This window comes from Eretmochelys imbricata, chromosome 3 (genome assembly GCF_965152235.1).
Source record: "Eretmochelys imbricata isolate rEreImb1 chromosome 3, rEreImb1.hap1, whole genome shotgun sequence".
Classification (NCBI taxonomy): Eukaryota; Metazoa; Chordata; order Testudines; family Cheloniidae; genus Eretmochelys; species Eretmochelys imbricata.
The window spans coordinates 17,916,920-17,929,517 of record NC_135574.1 but is presented as its reverse complement, the minus strand read 5'-3'; the positions used below and the strand labels follow the sequence as shown (position 1 = coordinate 17,929,517).

General features: G+C 38.5%; 1 protein-coding gene across 5 annotated transcripts in view; it reads left to right on the top strand.

The window, feature by feature from the left end:
• Positions 1–12,598, top strand: part of GCFC2 (GC-rich sequence DNA-binding factor 2) — a 45,095-nt gene that overhangs the window by 20,544 nt on the left and 11,953 nt on the right. For all 5 annotated transcript variants that reach the window (XR_013345544.1, XM_077812443.1, XM_077812442.1 and 2 more), the window contains exons 7-12: positions 629–815; positions 2,928–3,051; positions 4,027–4,108; positions 5,528–5,640; positions 7,087–7,286; positions 9,154–9,304. Coding sequence is in view for 4 of the 5 variants with exons in the window: in XM_077812443.1 (XP_077668569.1) it covers positions 629–815; positions 2,928–3,051; positions 4,027–4,108; positions 5,528–5,640; positions 7,087–7,286; positions 9,154–9,304 (857 nt within the window). In the remaining variant the exon portion in view is untranslated. The remainder of the gene's footprint in view (positions 1–628; positions 816–2,927; positions 3,052–4,026; positions 4,109–5,527; positions 5,641–7,086; positions 7,287–9,153; positions 9,305–12,598) is intronic.

Genomic DNA, 12,598 nt, shown 5'->3' with positions numbered 1-12,598 from the left:
TGGTCCTTCCCATCACCCATTCCCAGCTTCTGGCAAACAGAGGCTAGAGACACCATCCCTGCCCATTCTGTCTAATAGCCATTGATGGACGTATCCTCCATGAATTTATCTAGTCTTTTTTTGAACCTGTTATAGTCTTGGCCTTCATAACATCCTCTGGCAAAGCGTTCCACAGGTTGACTGTGCATTGTGTCAAAAAATACTTCCTTTTGTTTATTTTAAACCTGCTGCCTATTAATGTCATTTGGTGACCCCTAGTTCTTGTGTTCAGAGAAGGAGTAAATAACACTTCCTTGTATCCTTTCTTCACATCAGTCATGATTTTATAGACCTCAATCATGTCCCCCCTTAGTCATCTTTTTTCCAAGCTGAAAAGTCCCAGTGTTATTGATCTCTCCTCATACGGAAGCCGTTCCATACCCCTAATAATTTTTGTTGCCCTTTTCTGAACCTTTTCCAATTCCAATATATCTTTTTTGAGATGGGGCGACCACATCTGCACACAGTATTCAAGATGTGGACATACCGTGGATTTATACAGAGGCAATGTGACACAATGACTGAGGGAAAAACTTAAGGTGGCTTAACTTGACTTTAAGTTGTTTACAGATGTTTGGGGTTTTTTCAGAATGACATCATTACAGGACCTTCATCGTGCTCACCAGAGGGAGCATGAAAAATATACACAAGATATTGAAAGCTCAAAGAGTACCATCCAGGAGTTAGAGAGGTCTTCAAATGCAGCTCTGAATTACAAATTCTACAGGTCTATGAAAACTTACATGGAAAGCCTTATAGACTGTTTGAATGAAAAGGTATCAACTTTTTGTTTTTCTTCTTTAAAGGGGATGAGGTGAGGTTTGTGATATTCAGCCAACAGAATGGTCGCCTTCCTCGAGAAGTTAACATTTTGTTGCCACCAAGTATGGGGAAACAATATTAAAGGGAAACCATAAATTTAAAAGCACTTCTGTCAGAAGGCTATCTTTTATGTAATGCTTAAGATTGTTTAACGAGCCTAAAGAAAATACTTAATTTTCTTATTTTCCATTTGTCTTCTTTGGGGGGGAATAGTAAAACTGTGGTGGTGATTGTAAAATCCAAGTCTTGTCAGAGGGAATTTGCTGTTAACATAATACCCTAAAAGTACTTTAAAAAAAAAAAATCCCTTTTAAATGTTCTGTCCCTGTGTCATCACTACATTGGGCAGCTTTGGTATTTGACAGATGGCTTGAGTATAATTTTAGATCTTGTATTACTCTGCCAACAACCAGATTTTTTCAAAATAAAAATATTGGACTAGAATAAGGATATGTGGGGGGGGGGGGAGGGGGACACATTAGTTATAAATTATGCTGTTTTAGGTAAAAATTGAAAATTAAATTGACAGTCTCACCTAAATGCTCAGTTGTGTGCATCTCAAAACTTCCATAGGAATGTACTCAGTATTATAGAATGGACGGGGTGAGGGTTTCAAGTTTAGATTGAGATGGATTAGCAGAACTGGGGGGGAATTCTTTTACACCACCTGGCTGTGCTATATCTAACTAGCTGAAGCACACCTGTTTGCTGTAGCCTTCCCATCATAACCATCATGTGCATTTAAAAGGAGTGGGAGGGCAAGCCAAGCTTCTTACAATCTGGGTGAGGCAAAGAATACATAGCAGTATCCACCCAGGACATAATGGCAATGTGGTCTGCATTACTGTATTTAGCGCTTAGGCGCTACCTTTAAAACCTCTATTTAAATATCAGAAAGAGGGAGAATAACTGCAGATTGCTCATTAAAATGAGCAAGGTATTCATTCAAAAATCTGAAATGTTAAAAAAAAAAAATTGTCCATTTCACAACTTTATTTCAAATTATTAAGTAAACTGTAAAAGGAAAGTAAGGCCATGTGAATTAAAAGCTCCAACAAGTCTTTCTGAAACCTTTTGGATGAGAGAATTCTCTAATTTCTTGTGATAGGAGGATAATTCTCTGTCTTCCTAGTACTGGAACAGCTGAGTTAGTTTAGACTACTGATGATTTTTAATTAGCTCGGAGTGTAACATGGGCCTGTAAAGCTCACCTGAAATGAACCAGGTGAGTCACACTTTTTTCAACATGCTAGGATGGATTTGTGAAAGCCCAGTGGATTTCAAGATCTCTAGTAGGGGTGATTCAGGTAGGGGTATCCATGTTGTGTTTAATTTTTACCCTGAAAAAGTGACTGTGTTAATGGAACCTTACTTCACCTTAGTTCCTTGTGGGTGGATGTTCTAAGTCAAGTCATATTTACTTAAATGACAAAAATAAGATTTTTACTGCTTTTATTCCTTCTATCCCTGCAAAGCCCAACATAGCTAAGGTTGATTTGGTATCTATTCCATCTTATGCATCATGGAAAAAATAGCTCACTAAGTTCCAGGCAGTTACTCCCGTGTAAGCCTACTGGAGGCATTGAGATTGAAAAGGGGTCTGATAGCCTAATTTGAAGACAGTGAGGTATAATACAGGTATAACTGAGGGTGAAATTTTGGCCTACTGAAGTTTTATTACTGGTGGTGTTGTGTGAAATGCATGGAAGACAGCAGCTTGATTCCCAGAGACCCTATTGCGCTTGTAAGGGCAGCAGTTAGAAAAAAGCATCTTTTTATTTGCAAACTGAACACATTACCTACCATTCTAAGTATTCTGTGTGTTCTTTCACATGTCTCAATAGATGGTACTTCTCAGCTTATCATGTACTGTGTCTGAAAGGTCTAACCAAAAGGAACAGGAACTTATTACTCAAATTGGAAAAAATAATGTATATGGTTCATCATTGTTACGTATAAAAATAATTGGGGAAACTACTTCTGCTTTTGCACATTTTTGCTTTCAGCTTTTCTTTTGTAATTCTAATAGTTAACTGAAAATGTAATATCTATTGAATATATTTCAGCTACTTCATATTAATGAACTGGAGTCAGCTATGGAGATACTACTTCAACAACAAGCCATAACTCTCTTGAAACGTAGGCAAGAGGATCTGAAAAATGAATCTGCTTATGTTCAGCTGCTATCAAGTTAGCATGACTTTTTAAAAATAAATTTTCAGCAAGTGTGTGTGTGTGTGTTATATATATAATATAATGTGCAGATCAAGGTACAAGTGAGTAGCCCATGTGTAAGGCTGTGGCTACACTGGCACTTTACAGCGCTGCAGCTTTCTTGCTCAGGGATGTGAAAAAACACCCCCCTGAGCGCAGCAAGTTGCAGCTCTGTAAAGCGCCAGTGTAAACAGTGCTCTAAAATAATCCCCTCATGGAGGTGGATGACCAGGAGCGCTGGGAGACCTCTCTCCCAGCGCTGGCGCACGACCACGCTCACACTTCAAAGCGCTGCCACGGGAGTGGTCCCGCGGCAGGACTTCGAAGTTTCGAGTGTAGCCATGCCCTAAGATGCTTTCCAGCCCAATCAGGCTATTCTCTACTAGCTTAAAAGGAGATCTGAAAAGGAACAGTTGATATTGGTGGACAAGACACAGTGAGCACTCAACAGCAACAGAAGGCAGCACTAGTGGAGGACTAGTCTGGTGCTGTTCTTTATCACTAGATATAGGTTCCAAACCAGACTGTAATTATTCATAATACTTACGGTTAGAATAACTTCTTGAATTGGAATAAAATTGTTGCCTAGTTTCAGTTTTGACTTACAAACGGAGAGAAGTCTCTAGCATTCATTGTCACTGTCAGCACTGTCAATAGTGTGTTCCATAAGACGTTCATTTCCATCTCCAACAGATACCAAAAAGCAATAACTTCATCACTCACACTCTGACCTCATACTGTGTTATATCAAGAAACTGGCACTTCAGATTGTTACACAGTCCATAAAGGTGTAATGTTATTCTGCTTTAACATTGATAAGTTTTTTCATGCCATTTCTAAAATAATAAACTGTAGAGGGGAAAAAATGACTATGGACAAAAATATTTTGTATTCAAGAAAATGGAAATTTCAAACCAGCTGATGTTGTTATACAACTATTTCTACTCATAGGAAAGAATGTCCAGTCAACTGACGACAGCTTGGAAGATGATGAAAAAAGAAAGCAGCTCCTGGAAGAGTGTGAGGCTCGAAGGTAATTATAAAACATAAATTCATATAACTTTGATCACACATTGTTAGAGTAACTTCCTATTTTTCATGCAGTGGTGAGTGTAAATATACAGGATTTCTAACCGTGAAGCTTTTGTTTAACATTTTTCCTGGATTCTGCCTAATTTATTACCAAAAGGAATACTAACTCGTTTGCCTTCCAAAACTTAGAATGGGATTATTTGGAGTAAACTTTCACATATTGTTACTTAATGATCATGTTACCTGATGTTACTTGATGATCATGTTACATTGATCTGAGCATCAGTGCTTTTGTTCTCACCAGAGATGAGAACAATACTAATGCATTGGTATTAAGAAAATGTCTTATGAGATGATGGAAAAAGCTACAATTCAATATCAGTATTGTGAACTTGTGTAGAAACAAACTTTAGATCATTGTGTGGGCAACCAAAATGAAAATGACCTGTTAAATCATCTCATTCAATCAGTAGCTTTTCCCCTCAGCTCATAAGAAATTTTCTTGATCTCATGTTAGATCCTAGACTACTATCATTGTAGAGGACCTTTCTGTTTAAAAAACAATAAATTATTAGCAAGCATTTGAAAGCATGTAATATGAGCAAAAGAAACTTGTTTTTTACTTAAGTGCAATAAAATAAGGTAACGAATTGAGTCTATTGCATATAGAAGATGTCTTTGGAATTAAATAGATGAAAAATAGTACAAGAAGAAGATTACATTTAGGTAAATTATTTAGAACAGTTAAGTGATAAGTAAAAGTATTACATTGATGGAAAAGATTTCTTTTCATGTAAACAACTGAGCATTTTTCAGAAGCAGATATATGGGTTCTGGAATCTGCAGTCTAATATATGACCCCTTTCTATGTTTATAGTTAAATTGGAACTCAACTACATCTTTGAATTTTTACATGGTCTGTTGCACAATGAAGTCGTGAGTGCTCCAATTCTAGGTCTTATGGGCTCTGCGATTTATGGTGCCAGACCCCATTATGCACCAGAGCTCTCAATTAAAAGAAATACTGTATCATGGTCCAGCATAGAGGCAACTGAACCTGAAGTTCCATATTGAAGGTGGGGTGGGAGATGTCAGGAAAGCTGGGAGTGAAGTGGGGGTAGAAGCTAATGGAGAAAAGGTTAGAAGGCCCTACTAGGGGCACACATCCCCAAAGATAAGTGTCCTGATAGTCTTAATCTCAGTTTCCAAAACCATTTTATACAAGTTTTCCACTTCCTTTTAGCTCCGTTTTATTACAAAGTAGCTGTTTTTGCTCTGTTGTTCTGTGCTGATTATATTTCCTTTTGCATGCTCTTTTATCTTCACTTTTATTGTAAAATAATCTGCCTTCATAAAAGTTTTCTCTCTTAGATATAGATATGATGATGGGTCTCTAATGTGAGTTCATTACAAAATATAGGACATGCAGAAGGCAAACAAGAGAGAGTTTTGGGAAATCTGATCACCATGAGGGCATGTCCAGTGATGATGAGCTATCTGCAGCAGAGATGACTGACTTCCAGAAAAACAAAGGTCAGTGACTGCCTTGTAATGAACAAACTCCTTACATATTTCTAAGATAAAGCTAAGTTGCTTTTGAAAAAGAATGTCTTTAAATTAGTACACGTAAATTGAAAACTGAGTCATGCACTTATAGTGAGGAAATATACTGGAGCAACTTTTGATTCTGAAATTAATAATTTTTTTGTTGGTGGGAATATGGAGAACATACAATGGTGTGTTGGGGTATATTGTTTTTGTCAGTATGAGTTTGGGGTGGCCACATTATTTGCATACAGTGAAGCCATAAGTGAATTATACAGGTTATCCCAAAAGAATTCTGACAGAACCTGATGCCACACTACCATGTATTTTGTATGCCGCTTATTTTTAAAGAAATTTTTTTTCAGCTCTGTAGAGACTATATTTTCCCCCCTTGCGGTTAAAAGTAGGCTTCTCTAATGACCTTGAGTATAAATCAGGTGTGGGCAAACTTCTTGGCCTGAGGGCCACATCTTTCAAAACTGTATGGAGCGCCGGGTAGGGAAGGCTGTGCCTCCCCTGACTGCCCCCCTCAGAACCCCTGACCCACCCAACCCCTCCGCTCCTTATCCCCTGACCACCCCCTCCTTTGTCCCCCACCCTGCCCCCTTACCATGCTGCTCAGAGCACCAGGACTGGCAGCCATAAGTAGTACACTGTAAGTAGCACATTCTTACAGGGAGCAATTTAATACACTACACCGGTGGCTCTCACAGCTGCGCTGCCTGGCAGGATTCCTGCTTGCAGTCCTGCTGCCCAGAGCGCTGGCGGCATGGTGAGCTGATGCTGCAGGGGAGGGGCAGGGGCTAGCCTCCCTGGCCGGGAGCTTAAGGGCCGGGCAGCACGGTCACGCGGGCCAGATGTGGCCCGCAGGCCATAGTTTGCCCACCTTTGGTATAGATGCACAGGCTTCAGAGGGAGAGGAAAAATATAATTAACTTACTTACAGCGCTTTTAAAATGATTATCCATTGGCAAAACTATGTTGTGGTTTTAAAGTCTGAAATTTTGATTCCTTCTAAGGTTAGAAGCAAATCCTGCACTGAATAGCTGTGGGTCTATCTCCCCATTGCTTTTTGGTATAGAGCTTGCAAGATATTGATCATTTTAACCTGCAGCTAGTTCAAGACTGAGCCTTGTCTGTCCTGAGTTTTGTGCCAATAGAATTGTTTTTTGAGTGGTGTGGGAGGTCCATATCTTTTGGGGGAGAATTTTAAAAAATAAGGATCAACTGTTAGAAGCTTCTCAGGGAGTTGGAATATTAGAATAAATTCTAGCAGAGACCAAGAAGAGGAAGGGTCAAAGATTCATGAAAAAAGGAGTTTATCACATGGATACATCCTCCATGTGTGCTGTCTATGCGTATTCTGTTTTAGTCTGTGCATCCATATATATTTTTAGTAATATTTCTGTATATACAAATGTATTTTATCCACAGATAATATCTTACGGGAGAGTAAGAAAATTTGTGAAGATGTGCATGCAGATTTTTGCAACATCAGGAATATTCTGTTGAAATTTCAGCAATGGAGACAGAAGTTTCCTGACTCTTATTATGATGCTTACATTAGTTTATGCCTGCCTAAACTCTTAAGCCCATTAATCAGAATTCAGTTAATAGGCTGGAATCCTCTTGAGGTATGTTCACTAGTAAATGTTTTCACTTTTCAATTGGCACACTGTACTTTATTATACACATACTGCACTAGCATTCCATCTGCTTTTGTGTGCAATTCAGGGTTAGATCTAATCCGTAAAGCCCTATGTTATATGGGGACTCACTACCTTAGGGACCTGCCTTTATCCATAGGCATCACTTTCAATAGCTCTTATCTGTGGAGTGCAATGTATCTAATGGCAGTTCAACAGACTTGTATGTGGGGACTGGAATCTGAGCGTTTATGGTGAAGTGTTTCCAACTGGATTTTCTGTCTCTAGGGGGTCTGCCAGAGCATGAGTTTACAGATGTCAATGAACTGTGCAAGTGTTAGGCCAAACATGGGTTGAGTGTGAATAGTTTTGGTATATGTCGTAATAAAATAGAATTAAAGGTGTGGAATGGTACCCTCATGCTTTCTCCTGTCATGCCCCCAGATGCCTTAGAATGGATATGTTAAATGGGTAAAGATCTGTTGTGTTACCCTCATATTTGAAAAATCTGGCAGGGATTTTTGAAAAAGACCCAACTCCCATAGAACTCCTTGAGACCCATTTAATCCTATCAAACTAACTTGATTTTTTTTTTAAATGAGATCACAGATTTGATTGATAACGGTAATAGTGTTGTTGTAATATACTTAAACTTCTGTAAAGTGTTTGACTTGATACCATGTGACATTTTTGAATGCAAACAAGAACATTATAAAATTAAGATTACACACATTACATTGATTAAAAACTAATAGATCTCAATGTAATTGCAAATGGGGAATCATCAAGCGAGTGTGTTTTTAGTGGTGTGCAGTAGGGATCACTTCTTGGCCCTACACTATTTGACATTTTTATCAATAATCTGGAAATAAAAATAAAATAATACTTACAGGATGGGGGACTCTATCGTAGGAAGCAGACACTCTGAAAAAGATTTGGGGATCATGGTGGATAATCAGCTGAGCATGAGCTCCCAATGCAATGCTTTGGCCAAAAGGCCTAATGCAATACTTAAGTGTGTCAAGGAGAATCTTGAGTGGGAGCAGAGTGGTTATTTTACCTCTGTATTTGGCACTGGTGCAGCTGTTGCTGGAATACTGTATCCAGTTCTGGTGCCCACATTTCAAGAAGGAAGTTGATAAACTGGAGAGGGTTCAAGACATGCCTTATAGTGATAGGCTCAAGGGTCTCAATTTATTTAGCTTAACAAAGAAAAGGTTAAGGGGTGAGTTAATTACAGTCTGTAAGTACCTGCATGCGAAACAAATATTTGATAATGGGCTCTTCAATCTAAAAGAGAAAGGTATAGCACAATCCAATGGCTGGAAGTTGAAGATAGACAAATTCAAAAGAGGTAATTTTTAACAGTGAGAGTAATTAACGATTGGAACAATTTACCAAAGGTAGTGGGGGATTCCCTATCGCTGGCAATTTTAAAATTGAGATTGGATGCTTTCCTAAAAGATATGCTCTAGGAATTATTTCTGGAAAAGTTCTGTGCCCCCTGGTCTACAGGAAGCCAGACTTAAATGATCACAGGCATTGTGATCTACAAAGAGTTCAACGTTTTAATCCTAGTTTTCTTCCTAGTCTTCTTGCTTTGCCATTCGACTTGCTTAGCCATTCGACTTTCTACCTTTTCAGCCAACATCTTTTTGATTTGTCTTTTTGGTCTTGGTTGTTCAGGTAGTTCTTGGCTTTTGTTAAAGTGAAAGCTCAATTTTTGTATTTTGCCCCTGATATCCTGGGAGAGAATTGTCATTGGGAAATCCATCAGTGAAAATACTTGGACAAAAATGCCCTTTGTGAGTCCTCAGTGGCCTGATGTCGCTCACTGATTGTTTTTCTTAAGCAGAATTTCATAGATCTGAATGAGATGCCGTGGTTCAGAGCTATAGAAGAATTTAGCGATGCCAAAAATATGCCACAATCCAAGAGAAATGATGACCCTGATCAAACAATTTTGCCTACAGTCACTGAGAAAACTATTCTTCCTAAAATTACAGGTATGTTAAGACTGCCTCAATAGTGTTAACTATAGATAGGCAATTAAAATGTGAGCTTTCTTGCTCAATTTAACCAATATTATTTAGTTACTAATAATGGTAAAGCTAGATTCCTTGTTGCAGCACATTAGCTGTTATATAGCTCTTCAGGATGAGGCCAAGGGGCTGTGGTGACAAGCACATTATAAGTAGGGAGGTTGTCATTCAAACAGTAGATTTCTTGGAGAAGAGTGGAAAGGAAAAGGGGTTTTCCATATGAAAACAAACATCATAGCTATTGTAACCCACACACGTTTAGTGTGGCACTCTGTCAGTTTCTGGTGGTGACTGGGCCACAGATGGAGGTTGATGAGCCTACTAAAGCTTTGGCTAACCAACTTGGGTCTCTTAGTTTAGGAAGGTAAAGGCTTCTGCTTTATGATTTGGATGTCCCTCCCTGCCACCAGTGACTCACCCAAGGATGTTGTGTTACACTGTTCATAAAGCAGGCTGTTTGATCAAATAGAGAGCCTAATCAATCTAAGCAGATACGACCGCTTTCTAGGACCATTTTTGTATGTTTTATTCTCACTGCCTTCTTTGTCCAATGTCTGTGTAGCGAAGTTAAAACAAAGTGCTATATCAGATATTTTCCTTTTCTAATTTAAGCAGTTAGTTGTTGAGACCGTTCATATTTTTTATATAATATTTGGTAAGGGTCTTTTTATGTCTATAAATAAATAAGGTATTCTGAATGATTTAAATTCGATTCCTAAAGTCAGTAGGAAGTTGTATGTTATTGCAGATCACCTCTTGAATTAATCATAAATGACATTGAGTTCGCAATGTATTCTTGGTTTGTCTATATGCTTCTTATGGCCCCTCATCATAGCATCTAGGTACCATGTACGTAACTGAGTAGGAAGTATTTGTCAGAACTGTACAGGCAAATAAATCTACATTTTTTAAGTAGACCTATTAATGTATAAGTATATGCAAAATTAGCAGAACTCACTTGCAAAATGTACTTTATATTCACTGGATGTATGGATTCTTCAGACAAGTAGCTCCATTGTGTGTATGGTTATATAAAGATTTGTATATACTTACTCGTCTACATAAGGAATGAATTACTACTAAGGACATTTCTGCTCTCTGGGGCATCCTAAGCTACACAATGCATCCCTCATGCAGTAGATGAGGGAATGTCAGGCATAATATAAGTTGCTCCAAATATATATTGAATGAGGAGCCATGGATCTATGGTTGTGAGTCAGACCAACTTTCTGTCCTTGTATTTTTTTTAAGTCCCAGTTATGGAAATAACCTTGATAAAAAGAATGTCTCAATTAGCCTCTTGAAATCAGAGTCTACAACAGATACGTTTGAATGGAGGTATGAAGGGGTTGGACCAAACCTAAGAGGGAGTTCATTGCCTGAAACCAGAGAGCCTCACAGTGCCTGCCATTGGCCACTGATGGAAGACCGGATACTGGGTTAGATGGACCATTGGCCTCACCCAGTATGACCGTTCTTATGTTCTAAAACTAAAACTAGAATCAGGTGCTAGAATGTGAGAACCATGTGGGAGCCTGAGTCAAGTAGTTGGAGAAATGACCCAATTCAAGATTCATGTTCTTGGAAAGAGTGAAATGAGAGAGACTGAAGGTGGAAGACTCCATTCAGATGGTATCACAGCACCCTATTCAGGAAGGTAAAATGATACTCTCATAGAGGGAGTTGGAGTATTCTTCTACAGAAAGGGAACATAAGCTCTACAGGAATGGGGACGAGTTAACCTAAGAATTATAAGAGCATGTTTGGTTACAAATAGTGCTAAAGTAACTATCATCCGGTGTTATGTATCTACCAGTGAACATGATGAACAAGTAAAAAATGCATTGCATAGTAAGTTGAAGGCTGTATTAAACCAGGTTCATACTGATTATGTCATTCTGGTTATGGATGACATGAATCCAGCAACCTCAGATATGAGCACTGCATGAGTAAATACAGAAGTGGGCGGACAATGGTGATTTACTAAGCTGTGTAGTATGTATAACCTGTACATTAAAGGGACACTTTCCATCATCTAGGAAACAAAAACTAATATGGAAGTCAAATGGTGGAATTATCAGGAAACAACAGGATCACATTGCCATCGGCAGATGGTGGAGAAGATAAGTGCTGGATACATAATCTCTTACAAGTAGTGATGTAGGAAATGACCACTGTGTTGTCTTTTGTCTTTGGAACAGTTAGAATAAAGCTAAAACGACAAGCTAATAAGAAAAGAGGGATGGAATTCCTCGTGAAGAAACTGTCTGACCTGGGAATTAGGAGGGATTTTAAAATCTAGCTCTCAAGCAGATTCCAAGAGCTGTGGGTAATGAATGATGATATAGAGTAACAATGTGCTCATTTTAGAAATGTCTGTCAGGAAGCTTCCACAACTTCATTTGCGCCAAGGAGATCAAGGAAAGAAGAGTGGATACATTCAGGCACGTGGAAATAGATTGAAGAAAGAAAACCTTTAAAAAGAGGCAAGCACAGGTGACATATGAAAAACAATGCACATTGCAAGGAGCATATGTAGAGAAAGATAAAGAAGTTGTGATGAGAAGGTAAGAGAATGGCTTGACAAAAAAGTTAGAGAAGCTGAAGGTGCATCAGTGAGAGACAAAACTGTTCCATATGTATAAGCAATTATCATGGTTCCAGAGTCACAGTGGTATTGTAAAAGTGAAAGATGGAAGACAGTTAACAATGGAAGCAGAACGATGGTGAGAACATTTTAAGGAAGTACTCAACCAACCACAGCCAACAGTTCTAATCAATGGATGTGACGAAGGTGAAGAATTAAATATCTCACTGCTAGAAATTTCAGAAGCAGAAATAGAGGAGGCAGTTAAGCAGCTAAAAGAATGTGAAAGTGCTAAAATCACTGCTGAAATGCTTAAAGCTGGGGAGGAGATGTAGTTCATGAAATACATAAACTTTGCAATATAGTTTGGGAGAAAGGTGTGATGTGTAAATTACCAAAGAAAGGAAATGAGGTGGTGTGTGAGAATTGGCAAGGAATAATGCTACTTTCAGTGTCCAGAAAAGTGTTCTGCAGTGTACTATAGAACAGAATCAAACTGGCCATAGATGGAAAAACTGTGTATTGAGCAAGCAGGCTTTAGACCAAAAGGGTCATGTATAGATCACATCATTGCTCTGAGATGATTGATTGAGAAAGGGCTTGCTTGCCAGAGAAGATTAGCCTTGAACTTTATAGATTTCACCATTGCTTTTGACTGCATTCATACAGAG